The sequence below is a fragment of the Delphinus delphis genome, chromosome 17 (assembly GCF_949987515.2).
Source record: "Delphinus delphis chromosome 17, mDelDel1.2, whole genome shotgun sequence".
Taxonomy (NCBI): Eukaryota; Metazoa; Chordata; class Mammalia; order Artiodactyla; family Delphinidae; genus Delphinus; species Delphinus delphis.
The window spans coordinates 14,053,661-14,070,582 of NC_082699.1; the positions used below are offsets into that span (position 1 = coordinate 14,053,661).

The 16,922-nt window shown below is 38.1% G+C and overlaps 1 protein-coding gene across 1 annotated transcript in view; it reads left to right on the forward strand.

Annotated features, from left to right (window-relative positions):
* The window catches only part of C17H8orf34 (chromosome 17 C8orf34 homolog), a 344,433-nt gene that overhangs the window by 315,783 nt on the left and 11,728 nt on the right, over positions 1-16,922 (forward strand). Inside the window, exon 13 of the mRNA XM_059995457.2 lies at positions 11,577-11,636. Coding sequence (XP_059851440.2) covers positions 11,577-11,636 — 60 coding nt within the window. The remainder of the gene's footprint in view (positions 1-11,576; positions 11,637-16,922) is intronic.

Genomic DNA, 16,922 nt, shown 5'->3' on the forward strand with positions numbered 1-16,922 from the left:
ATAACTGCAGGCTTATGTGGCCAGAGGGAGCACAGCCAGGAGAGGGACCTAAGAGGCAGGTGCTCAGGTGAGAGGAGGAGACAGCCCCAGTGTCACTCAGCTGACACATTCGAAATGCAGTGAATAAAATTAGTGACATTGTACAGATTCTAATGGAGGGAAACACCTTCTATAGAAAACAACTGATGAAGACTCAGAAAGTAGACTGTACTTCAAGCATGTATTATAGAGTAGTTTGGAAGATCTTTAATGCAAGTGGTCCTAAGTAAAATAGTCTAGGAAAGGAGCAGCATAGGGTACAAAGAAGAGCATCCCCTAAATCTGAAAGAATTACGAGTGGCCCGGAACTTTTATGAAAACAAACGCAAGCACATTTATACCTCCTACTCCCCACACAATTAAACATACATAAGCTCTCATTCTAGAGTTTGGATTTAATAATTTTCATCAAATTCTTTTGAGGTCTTCATAAATTTTGCATTAAATAAATCCTTCAAGCGAATGTGTGTGTATATGTGTGTGCGTGCGTGCACGCATGTGTGTATTGTATAAAGACAATATATATAATTGGGCTAGCTGTACTCTCTCAGATTCAACATCCAGGATGCACAGTGTATTAATTCTATGAACGTGCTATAACTTTTAATGAACTAAAAACTAAAATCAAGAAAATAATCAATCAGAAGTATATTTAATCCAAGTCCAAATTCAGACTTACTTACTTTCCCTGAAATCCATATGTCTCCATCAGTATTAAGTCTGGAAAACAGCTTACTAATTTAAAGGAGATTGAAAACCCCCAGAACTTTCTTCAACCCTTGTCCTGTAATCATATTGCCTTTCTGCCATATACTTTCACAAGATTTTGTTGATAAGTTGTAATCATCTTCTCTTCTATTAAGGTGCAAATTCTTTGAGGGAAGGAATCTGTTTTCTTCATCTTATTTAGCTACATAATAAGACCTCAATAAATATCTGAAAATTTAACAGATGAATGAATGTATAGGTTTCTTGGGTACTTTCTAACTTGTTTATCAGGACAGTTATAAATATGAAACAGATAAAATGAATAATAATTGTGACTGAATAATTGTCCTGAAAATTATAGTTTTATTAAAATTTTAATATTGGATTTATAGTTTAGCCATAGATTTTGCCATATGGTCTATCAGTCACTCTGAAGAAGGTCATTCTTAAACTCTCCTAACCATAGACCTAGAACCAAAAATATTTGATTTCAGTAATGTCATACTTGGAGGTGACCCTTGACAATGGTAAACTGTTTGAAATAAAATCAGCGTTTAAAAATAATTAGGTGGTAATAGGAGCCATCAGGAAATGGAATGCTGGCTGGCAGTGCAGCCAGACTCATAGTACAGAGATGCAAATACTCTTCAAGAGCGGCATCTAACATTCAAGTACTAGAACAAGTGTAAGATGGAGCCACTGAGGTTCCGATACTTGTATTCAATGTATGAGTTTTGTGGAACAGCTGGCAAGATATGTATAGATCATCTACCTCTTTATTTTCTCAGTGAAAGAAAATAAATGACATAAGTCTATGTGAACCCAGCATCTGATTTATAGTGTAGAGGCTCATATATTAGAAATTTATGAGTGAGGAAAAGGACAAGATTCATCATTCCAATGGTAACACCTGTTTGTTGACTCAGCTTTCTATAAATTATATGTAGGTAATTTTATGGAATTTTCAGATTTCTCCTGAGACAAAATTATCATGGTGGAAAGTTTCCAGATAATGTTAGGATCTTTGTAGTTATGCATATTTCTTATTGTTTCATTTTAAAATAAAACTTAGTACAAGTAAGTTTTATAAAAGCACCATTTAGGAAAAGACGTCTTGAATAATTCAATGAGAAGCTTTAAACAGTTTTATTATAAACAAACTGTTTAAGATAAACTGTTTAAGATAAACAGAACCCTTAAATAGACTTTTTGTCTACTCTGATTTTAGTATAAAAGTCTACATCACAAATTTTAAAAACTCACGTCAGGAGTGTGGGTTTTTTTTGTTTTTGTTTTTTTAACATCTTTATTGGAGTATTAATTGCTTTACAATGGTGCGTTAGTTTCTGCTTTATAACAAAGTGAATCAGTTATACATGTACATATGTTCCCATATCTCTTCCCTCTTGCGTCTCCCTCCCTCCCATCCTCCCTGTCCCACCCCTCCAGGCGGTCACAAAGCACCGAGCTGATCTCCCTGTGCTATGCGGCTGCTTCCCACTAGCTATCTACCTTACGTTTGTTAGTGTGTATATGTCCATGACTCTCTCTCGCTTTGTCACAGCTCACCCTTCCCCCTCCCCATATCCTCAAGTCCGTTCTCTAGTAGGTCTGTGTCTTTATTCCTGTCTTACCCCTAGGTTCTTCATGACATTTTTTTTTCTTAAATTCCATATATATGTGTTAGCATATGGTATTTGTCTTTCTCTTTCTGACTTACTTCACTCTGTATGACAGACTCTAGGTCTATCCACCTTATTACAAATAGCTCAATTTCGTTTCTTTTTATGGCTGAGTAATATTCAGTAACATTGTATTTGGTATGCTTGCTGGTGTCCCACAGGGCCTCTGAGGAACTGTTCATTTTTCTTTCCTGTCTCTGTGTGTGTGTGTGTGTGTGTGTGTGTGTGTGTGTGTGTGTGTGTGTGTTCCTCAGGCTGGATTTGGACTGACCTATCTTAATCTCTTTGACTTTTTCTTATGCCAGCTCAAATCTGTTGATGAGCCCCTCTAGGGAATTTTTCATTTTAATTCCAGAATTTCTATTTTTTTCCTTTTATAATTTGTATCTCTTTGTCGTAGTCTTCATTTGGTGAGAGCTTATTCCTATACTTTAATCTATTTTACATGATTTCCTTTAGTTCTTTGACTATATTTCTAGTAGTTGATTAAAAGTCTTTGTCTAGAGATTCCATCGTCTGAGCTTCCTCAGGGAGAATTTCTTTTGACTGCCTTTTCCCCCCCCCCCCATTTATGGGCCATACTTTCGCGTTTATTGTGATATCATGATTTATACATCATGTCATTTTGTTGTTGTTGCAAACTGTACATTGAATATAATAGAATGTGGCCACTCTGGAGATTGGCCCATCCCCACCCTCCAGGGTTTGTTGTTGCTGCTGTTTTTTCTTATTGTTATTGCTACTTTTTGTTTACTAACTTTCCTAAACTAATTCTGTAAAGTCTATATAATTTGTTGTACACAGATACTGAAGTCTTTGCTCAGTAGCTTAGTTGTTAGCTAATGGCTGGACAAAGTATTGAGGCATGCCATGAGCACTCCAGAAGTTTACAACTCTGCTTAAACAGACCTTCTAAGTCAATCAGAGGTGAGAGGTAGATCCGTATCGGGTCTTTCCTGAGCAGGTGCAAAGCACTGCACGTCTGTGTGGCATTTCTAAATCTACACGCCTATGTCCGAGCTTTTGAAAGCCTCCTATGGACGTATCACTTACTGTATTTTTTTAAAAAATTTTTTGGTAAGCCTTTTGTTTGCCTCAGGAAGCTTCTGTATAAAACTACAGTCCCTGATTGTTTTTGACAAATGTTATATGGACAGGGTATCTCACTGAGTGAGCTCTAATTCAGGTCAAACCAACAAACAAACAGAAAACATTCAAGGGAGGCATTTCCAGGCAGCTTCCATATAGGTCAAATAGTGACAACTCTCTAGATATTCGGGGAAACTCTAAACCTGTTCTGCCCCCTCTAGTGGATCATAGGCTGTTTGTTTCATAGCTACCATCATTGTGAGAACGCTGATTTTCAAGGCTCCCGCAGAGCAGGAGAGAAGGATATTACTACTGGGTAAAATAAAACCCTACATAGTTATTGTTTCTATTGAGAATCAACTGCTTTTCTTTACTAAATGTTCTATGGATTGTTGCAAGCCTTCGATCAATTTCCCGAGTTCGGAAAAAGTTGATTTCAGTGATTCTTGCTCATGTTGTATTCTCATTGCATTTATAGAGGAGCACGTTTTTCGAGATCTCTATACCTGCATTCCACAAGTGCTTCTCCTCCACTATTTTTCTTGATTTTATCAGCCTAGTTTTCTCTTTGTTTGAGGAACGGGAGTATGCTATCATCATAATAGGTTATAAAATTGGACAATATCTGCTTCTTAAAGTCCTGTCTCATGAGAAGCTATTAAAAACAAATTTGTGGGGCTTCCCTGGTGGCGCAGTGGTTGCGAGTCCGCCTGCCGATGCAGGGGGCACGGGTTCGTGCCCCAGTCCGGGAAGATCCCACATGCCGCGGAGCGGCTGGGCCCATGAGCCATGGCTGCTGAGCCTGCGCGTCTGGAGCCTGTGCTCCGCAACAGGAGAGGCCACAACAGGGAGAGGCCCGTGTACCGCAAAAAAAAAAAAAAAGACTTTGTGGTAAAATAAGTTTTGAGAAATTCTACATATCATTGTATTTGAGAGGCTCTCAATTGTAAGACATACCATTGACATCCCTTTGCAAGAGGAACAAGGCAGCTCTGTAATTTTAAGTGAACAGATCAAGTGTAATCAGCATCCTGGCTTCAAATGGGGGGAAATATTGTTCATTGTTGACTTGAAAAACCACTATAGAGTCTCTTCCAAAATATTTACATAGTAAAGTCACTGGGTAGCCCGACAGCAACAAGATCTGCTTGACCTGTGTTTATCCCAGGTATTTTTTTCATATTTACTTAAGTCCTTTTCACAGAATGCCCATTAATGCCTATTTTCTACAATGCCTATAATTTGCAGAGTGCCTATTAACTGCTGGAAGGACAAGTATTCTGGGATTTTAGGAAGTGCTAAACTAATCTAATCCTCTCAACCTCAACTCTTTCAATTTAGTGAAGAAGAAATTGGTGCTCTAAGAGATGGTGGGCTTGCCATGTCACCCAGTTAGTAGCAGAGGCGGGAGTAGAACCAAGAGCTCTTCTTTGGATCCAGCGGTGTTTACCTCCGTTGCCTCCTCTTTCACTGATACCTCCCTTCATTTCCCTTTCCAGGGGGTGACGCAGTTTATGCTGTGACTCTTGAGAACCAAAGTGCTTAGAGCAGTAAGTGGGGCCGTGGGATTCTGCTGTCCACCTAGGATTTGGCCAGGCTTTTCACCTTGAAGAAAAACCTTTGTTCTCCTTAACCAAACATCAGGTCATTTCTTTCCAGGCAGTCTCCCAAGATTTGTATGTGCACAGTGCTTGAGGCAGTGGTGTGAGGGTACCACAGCTGATTATTTACCAGTCCCAAGATAAGGACTAACACCCTATCAAGTGAAGTAGAAGAGGTGCGTAGAGGAGCAGCGGACTGTAGATAACAGAAGGACCAAAGTGAGTTAATAGACAATGATGTCAAAGTGTCAGGCTACATTATACGTGGAATTCCCAAGATTTTAATGGTATTGGGTTGTGGCATCAGAAATACAGACTAGAATGAAACATTTTTAGATTATTGCATTTTGTTTTCATAGAGTGAGAAAATATTAATATTATATTAATACTTATATTAATATAAACATAGTGCCAGATACATAGTATATGCTTGGTAAATATTAGTTAATTCTAAGTCTACTTTTAGGCTAAGCATATATCATATGAAATGGTTGCTATCTATTTTTTTAAAATTAATGACAATATTAATGTATCTTCTGTCCCACAATGACTTTTGTCTCTCACTTACTGTTAGATTTCTATTTACCATTACTGATGTTATTATTGATGAGGTTGTTCTTACTCCTGCACGGAATTTCTTCCTAGCACTTGCTAGGTTCTCACTTCAATTTACTAATGGACTCATTTTTTTTATTGTGAACACACACTTAATATTCACTTAACATTCTCAGTGGGAGTCTAATTTCCTCTTTTTAGATGCTGTGATGGAGTGGGAAAAAAACTAGGAGTCAGGAGATGCATTTAAGGTCCTATTTCTTCCCTGTGGTCCCCAGGCTAGTAAATTGCAGAGAAAGGGCTGACACTCAGGTGCATCTATAATTGTTCAATTCTCAGATTTTAACTCTCAGAGATACATTAACTACATGGGAATAAAGGAGAATGCTCTCCTCCAAGGTTCTCTGCCAAATACTTTTTGCCTTTTACTTACTAACCAGGAATGATTTATCTTTTCACTTGTGAAGCTACAACTCATTTTTCTGTTTTTCTTAATTATTCTGTGTCTTTTACATTCAACTTGTTGCCTTTAATATGCCTTGACATTGCAGAAGAGAGAAGGATTTTATAACCCTAATTTGGGGCAAAAAGAGTGACCACGCCCTCGGGTGGGCTCATGGGTGGTATGACTGTCTTATGCAATGCTCTTACATATTACCCCAGGCTGTAAGAGGTCATCTCATATCTGCTAATTGGGATACCTGCAGCCATGTGATCTTTGATCTCAACCTACCTTAGTATTTCATTCTTCTTTTTCTTGCTACTTCAGACTTGTGCTTACTTTTCTCAAACTAAATTTTAAAAAACCAATGAATGAACTATTCCTTCCAGAAGATGCTATATTTCCATTGTCTCCGCTAGGCTGAAAGTTTACTGGCATAATTTCTGAGGAGGTAGTGAAATATTTGTTGTTAGGATCTGGCAAGAAATCCTAGCCTGAAAATAGACACTGTAGCTTAAGAAACTATTGGGGTAGGCATAATAAGGAGGGTATATGAAGATAGACTAGGAGTTCTAAGCACAGAATTTCAAAAATGTGGCATAATAAATCTTTTTCACTGAGAGACTTAGCATATATTCTAATATATATATATATATAATTTAATAATAAATTGGGAAATTTGACACATAGCCTAACATAAATAAAACTACAAAGTCTATTTGGGGGATATATTTAGAATTACAGCATTCAGTTTCTCCTTAAAGCCTACTATGAATAATTGACATTTTAAGGCTTATATAGAAACATATGTATCTCTAAAAAAGGAGAGAATGGAAGAGGACTGACATTTATTACATTTTTGTTGTTATGTGCTATGTAGTATCTCCTTTAATTCTTGTGTCAACTTGATGTGTAGGTGGTATTACTGATTTTACAAACTCAGATTTGTTAAAAACCTCTTCCCAAGGATATATAATTAGTTAGTGCAATTTAATTCTAGCTTAATCCAAAGCCATATGTTCTACTCTGAAATGTCATTGCATTTCTAAAAGCTTAAAAAAGGAGGGAGGGGGAGGGAATGTGTGTATATATAGTATCAAGAAAGGAATTATTTCACTGAGCACTGAAAGAATTTGTATCATAAAGAAAACACTATAAAACATGAAAATAAGAAAAAGTGACATATAAAGAAACAAGCAGTAATACATTTGGGTAGGAAATCTGCTTTTAATATAAACTTCAATTTGATTTACTTATCTTTACACTGTGCTCCAAATTATTCTCTATAGGCAAAGTCATCCAGAAAATTAAAGGCGGCATATATGATAAACATAAAAATTAAAATTTTGACAGAATAAAATAAATAACATTTAGTAATTACATTAAGCATGTTTTCAATCCCATAGTATGCTATTAAAAATAGAACAACTGTTCAAAGCATGCTGCCAGATTTCTTCAAAATGACTTGTTTTGAAATGTTGACTAAATATCCCGAAACTGTATATCAACTTTAGTATAATTAAACATTCTTCAGACCAAAAACATAGCTTTTTCTATATTCATAAGCATAAATTATACATGACTCCCCTTCATATTAGTACATAAAGGTTTATCCACTTGTTAACATTTAAAATGATGTTCTGAAAGTTTCTGCTAGTTATATAAGGCTTTATAATCTATAAATTGCTTCCACATATTTAATTCCCAAAAATTAAGCTGTTAGGGAAAATTTAGTCTTACTATTCTTATTGTACACTGTAAGTGTTCAACACATATTTACTTAACAAATATTTATACATTCAGTATTTACTTAATAAATATTTACTAAATGAATTGAACGAATGAATGAATGAATGAATGTAGTTCAAACTGGGTAAGTGACTCGAAGATTACTTGAGCAGCGGCCAAGCCTCAGTCTCCTCTTCTGATTATTCAGAGCCCATAATGTCTCTCAAACACAGACAAATGTGTACAACAAATGATTTATTGGTATACACAGCAAAACACGATACATTCAATGACGTTGAATACGTTCAGTGTGTTGTTCCTCTGTAGTAACGATGGTTCCATCAGAGTTAAAGTGAACATGGTGCATTCACACAGCATTTACATCAGTCCCTGCACATGCATGTGTGATGCACTGCCTCAGGCATTTGTGTTGCCATTTTGCACTGAATAAACCACTCAGGAAGAAAGAAGAGGGTTCTAATCCGTGAACAAAACTCTTATCTTTATTAAGATCTTATTTGTCTAGACTTTATGGCTACTCTCTCGTTGCTCGTTCTTTCCCCCACCAAAGCAGCTTCATTTCTTGCGTTCCCACGATTATGGGGAATAATGGGCTGCCCCCTGTACGGGCAGTCCTGCTTCACTAAGGCTGGACACCTAAGTCAGTTGCCATACAAGAAGGTTATGCCAAAGTTCAGTTCAGAAACTTGAGGTCGGTTACTTCTGTCTCTTATTCCTGTTGTCCTTGGCTACTCTGCCTTGCCGCACTGCCTCTATCAAAATAAAATCTTCTCATGTATTTGTATTCTTAACCGCTGTTGACATATTTCCCAGATCTTTCCACTGTGGCCTATGGAACAGGAATTTGATTTGCAAACTGATCATTCTTCAGTGCTACTCAAAGAACACTCTCCATGCCTTTTTTGCCTTATTTGAAATGGTTCCTAGAAGACATTGCTTCCCTTTTAGCCTTCACCAGGGAAAGCTGCTCTTTTCAGTTGCCACGTGTCAAGCACCATGAGATAACATTAATATTCTACCTGAAATTCTCCTTCTTTTTAGGCTTATGCCATTTGTCCTGTTGTCCTGTGTCTTTCCTTGTCACTATAATCTCATCAGTCACTGCTGTTTTTTCATGTGGGGTGCTGACATTTGGTTCATTGGTTTCCTCTCTACCACACTCTTAGCATTAGGAAATTTTAACTTTCATCTGGGTTATTTATCCAATGTCCTACCATTAAAATTCCTTGGCCCTCTCAAGTCTAGTGCTCTTCTAAGGAAGTGTAATTTTTTTCCTCATCAAATGTGAAGTAGCATCCTACTCTAAGATCTTAGATTACTATAATCTACAATCTACCCAAACCTTCTACCTTTCAGATTCTCTATTTCCCACTAAACTCACACTTCAGTCTTCCTTTGGTACCCAGACACTTCACTACTCCTTTTTCTTCAAGTATGCCAGACCACAGCTGGCTTCATGCTTCAACCTAAAGTCCGTGCTACGTAGAACAGTGATGTTCATCTCTTGGGAACTTGTAAGAAATGCAGTTTCCTTGGCCCCATCCGACATCTACTCAGTCAGAAACTCTAATAGTGGACTCCAGCAATCTGTGCTAATTCTTTTTGTTTTTCATAAATTTATTTATTTTTTGCTGTGTCAGGTCTTCCCTGCTGCACACGGGCTTTCTCTAGTTATGGCGAGCAGGCGCTATTCTTCGATGCGGTGCACGAGCTTCTCATTGTGGTGGCTTCTCTTGTTGCAGAGCACAGGCTCTAGGCGCATGGGCTTCAGTAGCTGTGGCTCATGGGCTCAGTAGTTGCGGCTTACTGGCTTTAGAGCACAGGCTCAGTAGTTGTGGCGCACGGGCTTAGTTACTCCACGGCATGTGGGATCTTCCCGGACCAGGGATCAAACCCGTGTCCCCTGCATAGGCAGGCGGATTCTTAACCACTGTGCCACCAGGGAAGTAACAATTTGTTTTAAAAGCCCTCCAGGTGATTCTGATACACTTAAAATTTAAGTGAACCACTAATATAGAGCATTAATTCAACTGCTTTCTTGCCAGAACCTCTAATATCTTTAGGTGGTAAAGGACATTCAAATGTGAATACATCATTATTTTACTCAAAGCCCCTCTATGTGTAAGATTTCTAAAATTTTACCAAGTTCTCCAACTTCATTCAGCATCTACTTTACATATAAAATCACCACCTTGAATCCAAATGTTTTTGTAGTTCTTATTCATCTAAATTTGAATTTTCTAAAACTGTCAAATACCAAATGCTTAATGATACTTCCAAGGGTGTTTCCCTTTATAACTCTCCTCTGTGGAGGACGCTGAGCGATGCTAACTTGCTCAAGGTCATGTGTATGAGAAGGGGTTGAGCCAGAATTTGAACTCAGGTCAGTTGGAGTACAAAACCCATGCTTTTATCTCCTGCCTCTAAATTTGGTGAAACAGACATTGCATTGCCATGCCTCTTCACTCTAGCTGAAGCAGTGTTTACCATTGTAGAATTTTTTAAAGTGAGTTACATAAAAATCTCTTATCAAATAACTTTGATAAAGATCAGGTAAAGAAGGTCTCTTTATTATAAGACTTCTAAGAGCCCTTAATATGCTGGTGTGTATTTTGATCCTCCAATAGGCCGATGGTATATTGCTGTTGATCAAGGAACCGTTTGTTTGTGGATCATCTATATTAACAGCTTGTAGGACTAGTGTTCCAAGATCTGCTTTGGAAAACTTGGGCTTAATCTATTTCCTTTCTCTTCAAGAAATGTGAAGGTTTATCTCCCTTGATGCCCTTATTTCACTTTCTTTGATCTTCTGTTTTATTTCCCCGCTCTTTTTAACCAGAATACTCATGTCCCCTTGTCCTACTACGCACTGCTCTTCTGCCTCAGGGATGCATTCAGAGGAATTACATTTAGTGTTTAATATTATGCACCAAGCATTAAAAATATAGGGTAGGGGCTTCCCTGGTGGCGCGGTGGTTGAGAGTCCGCCTGCCGATGCAGGGGACATGGGTTCGTGCCCCGGTCCGGGAAGATCCCACATACCACGGAGCGGCTGGGCCCGTGAGCCATGGCCGCTGAGCCTGCACGTCCGGAACCTGTGCTCCACAACGGGAGGGGCCACAACAGTGAGAGGCCCGCGTACCACACACACACACACACACACACACACAAATATGTGTATATATATATGTATATATATATATATATATAGTATACATGTAAATATGCACTACTTCATGCAAATCTCGTAATAATTTTGTGACAATTACGTTAAATTACAAATGTTATAGCATCACAATATGTGACATGTATGTATCCAATCCTGAATATTCTGTGTTGTGGTAGCAGTCTGTAGAGCATGACTTTCCTGCCAAACCCATGCTGGACGTAAAAATTATGACTGTGATTTAGATGGGATCTTCCTGCAATCCACGTATATATTCATAACACTGTCTGGAGGGGCATTTTGCCCTAGTTTTTATTTAAGATCAGAAAAAGTTTAAATTGAAATGACTGAATTATGAAATGAGAACATACACACTATTAAACAGTTAACTGGTGTGTCACTGCAGTCACTATATACTCTGAATGTAGCTTCGATATTAATTTCAGTTAATCCTCATTAGAAATTGGTCAAACCGCAAGGGAATTGTGTTTGATGGACTTTTTTTCCTGGTCCAGCACATGACCTCTTTTCCTTTCATTGTGCAGGTTCTGCTGATCTTCTTCTTTGTGTTCCATGCTCTTCTTGTCCTGCACTCGTCTACTCTGGTATGTTTGCTCAGGGCACTTAATGTCAATGTCAGGTAATGACGGACACCACTTGCAACTACTTGAAGTTCAGATTTTTTTTTTAAATACATAGTCCTCGTGACCTATAATGAGAAAAGGATTTTCCTCCAGCTGCTCTGCATGATGTTTTCTCTTTGTTTTTGTGATTTTCATGGATCTCAGGCCCCTCACTGAGCCTGTAGTCTTTTGTGCTGAGGAAGTGGGAAGAGGATTTCAATCCCCTTCTTCCTATAGCAGGAAAATTACTTTTAGATACATGTGAGATGAGAACATATACCCCCCTTTGTGCAGACCATGGACTCTAGGACACCATTAAATATATCTTAGAGATACAGCATCTCAAAACAATTCCACATCCGTGGACATGAGGTTACTCTATGGGCTGGATATATAAAGATGAACAGTTCTCAGTATCTTCTCTCAAGCATGTTACAGAGGGAAGTAAAGGGTCGAGTGTGCCCTTAGCACTCATAGAACCATAAGATATCAAAATAAGAAAGAATTTGAGAACCATCTACGTCTCTTCCCATCTCACGCTCGTCTCACGCCCATCTCACGCTCTGCAATATCCCCACCAAACAGTTCACTAGCTTCTGTATGGGCACCTTGAGTAACGCAGTACACCACCACCTGTGCTCTGCTCTAGTTGCTCAGTGAGCCAATCATTTTGTATTAAGAAGTCACCTAAAGAAATAATTTCCTCAATGCTGTGTAGTTATCAGAATATTATTATGCTCACTGCACATGTTTTATAATAAAACTTGGAAACTGATTTATAATAAAACTTGGAAAATGTAAAAAATGGAAACAACCTAATGGCCAACAAAAGAGGACTGATTTTAAAAAATTACAGCAATCTATATAATGGAATAATGTGCACCTGTTATAAAGAATGAGATATATATTAACTCGATATATACATAGATTTGTACTGATATTAACTGAATCCATCTATCTATATTGATATATACTTTGATGTGGAAACAGTTTTTACAATATTGTTACATAAAAAAGTGAGTCACAAGACAGTATACTAGATACAATTCTTTTTGTTATATATAATGCATAGACACATACACAATCATATACAGATGATTCTTGAACAAAGTGGGAGTTAGGGCAACAATTGTCTACGTGAAAATCCGCATATAACTTCACAGTCAACCCTCCGTATCTGAGGTTTCACATGTGTGGAGTCAATCAACCGTGGATTGTGTAATGCTGTAGTGTGTATTTATGGCAAAAAATCTACATGTAAGTGGACCTGCGCAGTTCAAACCCATCTTGTTCAAGGGCCAACTGTATTTACATCTGCAGAATACTGTCTGGATGGCTAAAAAAAATGTCTTGAAAAGCTATCTGCACCCCCATGTTCATTGCAGCATTATTTACAATAGCCAAGATACAGAAAAACCTAAGTGTCCATCAATGGATGAATAAATAAATAAAATGTGGTACACACACACACACACACACACACACACACACACACACACACACACACAATGGAATATTATTTAACCATAAAAAATAATGAAATCTTGCCATTTGCAACAATATGGACAGAACTTGAAGGCATTATACCAAGTTAAACTACTCAGACAGAAAAACAAATACCATATGATCTCATTTACACATGGAATCTAAACAAAACACCAAGCTCATAGATACAGAGAACTGATTGGTGGTTTCCAGAGGCAGGAGGTGGGCAAAATGGATGAAGGTGGTCAAAAGGTACAAACTTCCAGTTGTAAAATAAATACGTCCTGGGGACGTAATGTACAGCCTGGTGACCAAAAACAAACAAACAAAAAACACGTGAATTTCTGATGTTGTACAAAATGTTTAAAAGCTACTTTAAAAGAAATTACTCTCCTATTTTGCTCCAAAATCTGAATCCTCATAGCTTCCTTCTTTCTAGTTCTGTTTTTTTTGTATCACAAGCAAAAATTATATCCCTCTTCTACGTAATAACGGTACCATTGCAGGAGCGCAAAGATCATGTGGTTCTCTTTCTTAGTCCTTCAAATGTTCTTTGCGTGACATACAGGCATATTGCCCTTCAGACTAAGAGATCAAAATGAGTAAATCATTCATGTGGTTTATATTAAATAAAGGCCTCCAGTGAGTCAGGAACTATGCCAGAGAAGGACACATCACTGTCACAGGTGACAGAAGCTACTAGATGATGAAGTCACACTATAAATATTACTTACATGCAATAATGATGATTATCATTATATAAGCATTAGGTTGAGATAAGTGCATGCAGCAGGGGGATCCTAGCTTGACTACTGGGCACAGGGCCCTGAGAAAGTGATATTTAAGACCTGAAGGAGTAAGTGAGAGAGAGGAGTTGGCAGGGTTGGCTGTGCTCTCCTCCGCGGCTCCGAAGCTTCCCCCCCACCTACCCTCCCGTCTCTGCCAGTGAAGTTTCCTAGTGTGTGGAAACCTTCCTCCTTCACAGCTCCCTCCCACTGGTGCAGGTCCCGTCCCTATCCTTTTGTCTCTGTTTTTTCTTTTTTCTCTTGCCCTACCCAGGTACGTGGGGAGTTTCTTGCCTTTTGGGAGTTCTGAGGTCTTCTGCCAGCGTTCAGTAGGTGTTCCGTAGGAGTTGTTCCACGTGTAGATGTATTTCTGATGTATTTGTGGGGAGGAAGGTGATCTCCGCGTCTTACTCCTCCGCCATCTTGAAGCTCCACATAACGTATTCTTGAAGTGTGGACATATCCCCCTGCCATCCTAGTCATATTTTTCTAGGAAAAAAGAAATTCTTTCTAATCAAGCTGTATGGATAAGTAGTTCCAGTGCCGAAGTAGGACACATGCAGCCTGACCCACCTTATGCTGCTCTAGTTTTCTCAATTCAGTTTCATAATTCCTTCCAGGACAGTAATTGTGTACATACCTTGCAGGTATTTCTCATTGGCCATATTTGGAGACAAGCCAATCTATTTTAACAGCCCAAGATATTTTTGTGCATTATATATGCAAAAATTCTTTTATACAGATACCAGAAGTTGATATAATGGCAGTAAAATATGGTATATAGAGGTAATACTCTAAGATCAGTGTCACTGTAAAGGTTCAGATGGAGTATAGGAAAGCATTAAAATTCCAGTCTTTCTTTTGAACATGCTGTGCTATAGATCCATCATTAAGCACATCTTCGTCTGTTTTCTTTCTGCCTTACAGGTCTGTGAAGCAGGCAGGAGAAGTTGCAAGTGGTCCTTAAAGAAATGGCATTATTCAAATCCTTATGTATAGTTCTAATTTTATTTACTACGTGTAATCATTTAGAGAATGGTTATTTTTATAATATCAATAATAAACAAGTACTCTTGTAACCAGGGGTGCCTAAGTGTGTAATCAGAGAACACTAACTCTGGCAAAGCATTCTGGGGAGGTCAGGCTGCCAACTGCCTTTCGACATGGTTAGTGTCCTGGGTTTAGATTACTTTATACCTAGTTATTAAGATTACTATTTGATACTTTAAAAATTGCCTGATTCAAATAACTTTGCTTAAATTTTTTCTGTATTTTAACTTGTCCAGGGTTTTCTACTTCTTATATTTTTATAATATTTTCTCGTTTTTTAGATTAGTAAACATTGTACTTACCCACACGTGCCAAGACAAGCCATTTAGGTCTCTCCAGGAGTTAGCTGTTGGTGTCGTCACCTGCCATATGTGTTTCTGTGCAGCAGCGAGAGGCGTGTTCTCCACCACTGCTGCTTCTTCCTCTGACTATCTTCCCTGTTCTTATCAAAATAAATAATTGATATGTTAATTCAATAAAGCAGATCCTTAAGGAATGAAATGCATGGCCCAAAGCATATGCAATGAAAACTGTTTGACCATTTATCCGATTATTGAACCCAATTAAGGTTATCCATTTTAAATTTGATATATGCTCGCTTTTGGAATGTGTTATGCATTGATGCTAAATGAATGGAACTAAGTAAATTTGTTGAGTATCTTACTGTCTATTTTATCTTATTTGTCTTAATCTAAGTTTACTTTCTGGACCTTTAAGGCATATGGTTAAATTATAAAACTGCGTGTATAACTGTCAAAGAGACAAACATTAAAGGCCAGAACATGGCTAAAGAATAAACAAAGAAATTCTGATTGTATGAATGAAGTCATAGTCCTAAATCAAGTAATATAATAAATTTTCTTAGTTAACATTTTTGTGTGCATGAGAACTCATGAGACTAATTTTCATCAAAGTTATTGTTTTTTATGGGTAGAAACAAATTAAAGGCTTAGAAAACAGTATATTTTTAAGCAGAAAAGAGAAAAGTCATGAGAATAAGTTAATGAGACCACAACACGCCTGTATTTAAACATCCTTACCACGAAGAATATCTTCAAAAAAGTTCTGAGAATCCAAATGTTCTCCCTGTTGGAATAGTCTTTCTTTAAAACATGTCACCCCAATGCCTTCATCTGAGCGTTACTTTCCTCCATCACATCCAACCATCACTTGGTCAGTTTTTGTCCTCCTCTTGTCCACAGACCATTTCTTGGAGACAGTCACCCTACTAACTGCCACATCGACCTCGGGAATCAGATCCACCAGGATGTCAGAGTGTATATTGCTGAAAATGCTACCACTGGACACGAATTAGGGTGGACAGATTTTAATCAGTGATGAACTGTTGCAATAGAGAAGAGTTCAGCATGAACTGAACTCAACTTCGATTTGTACAGAGGTGACTGGATGTTTTAAAGGGAGTGAGGGAGTAGGTATGAGGGATTGCCACTACTTGAGCCAGGTCCAGGGAATGGAAATTTGTAAAAAGCAGGAAGGGGGGTTGATCCATGTGAAAGTCCTCTGGGTTTGCTAACTGGCACTTATGGAAGTTTGACTTCTCTCCTCCCTCAGAGACTGGACAACAGGGACTCTATCTTCAAGTGTCAGCTGGAACAAACAGTAAATTCTTTTGACAACCTTGTGCTTTCCCAGATAGGAATTTAGGAGGTCATTCTCTGGATGCTGCCTTGACTTAGAAACTAGGTTTGTGTTTGTTCAAGTCTTTTAATGTGGGGGTAGGATGAGGTGGATAAAATCAGTTGTACTGAGAGTCTGCAGTTTTTATCGGCCAAGGTTGAGGCCTGGTCAAGAAGAGTGCTCAATAAAAGAGAACGAAATAATGCCATTTGCAGCAACATGGATGCAACTAGAGATTATCATACTAAGTGATAAGCACCATGTGATACTAAGACAAGCACCATATGACATCACTTATATGTGGAATCTA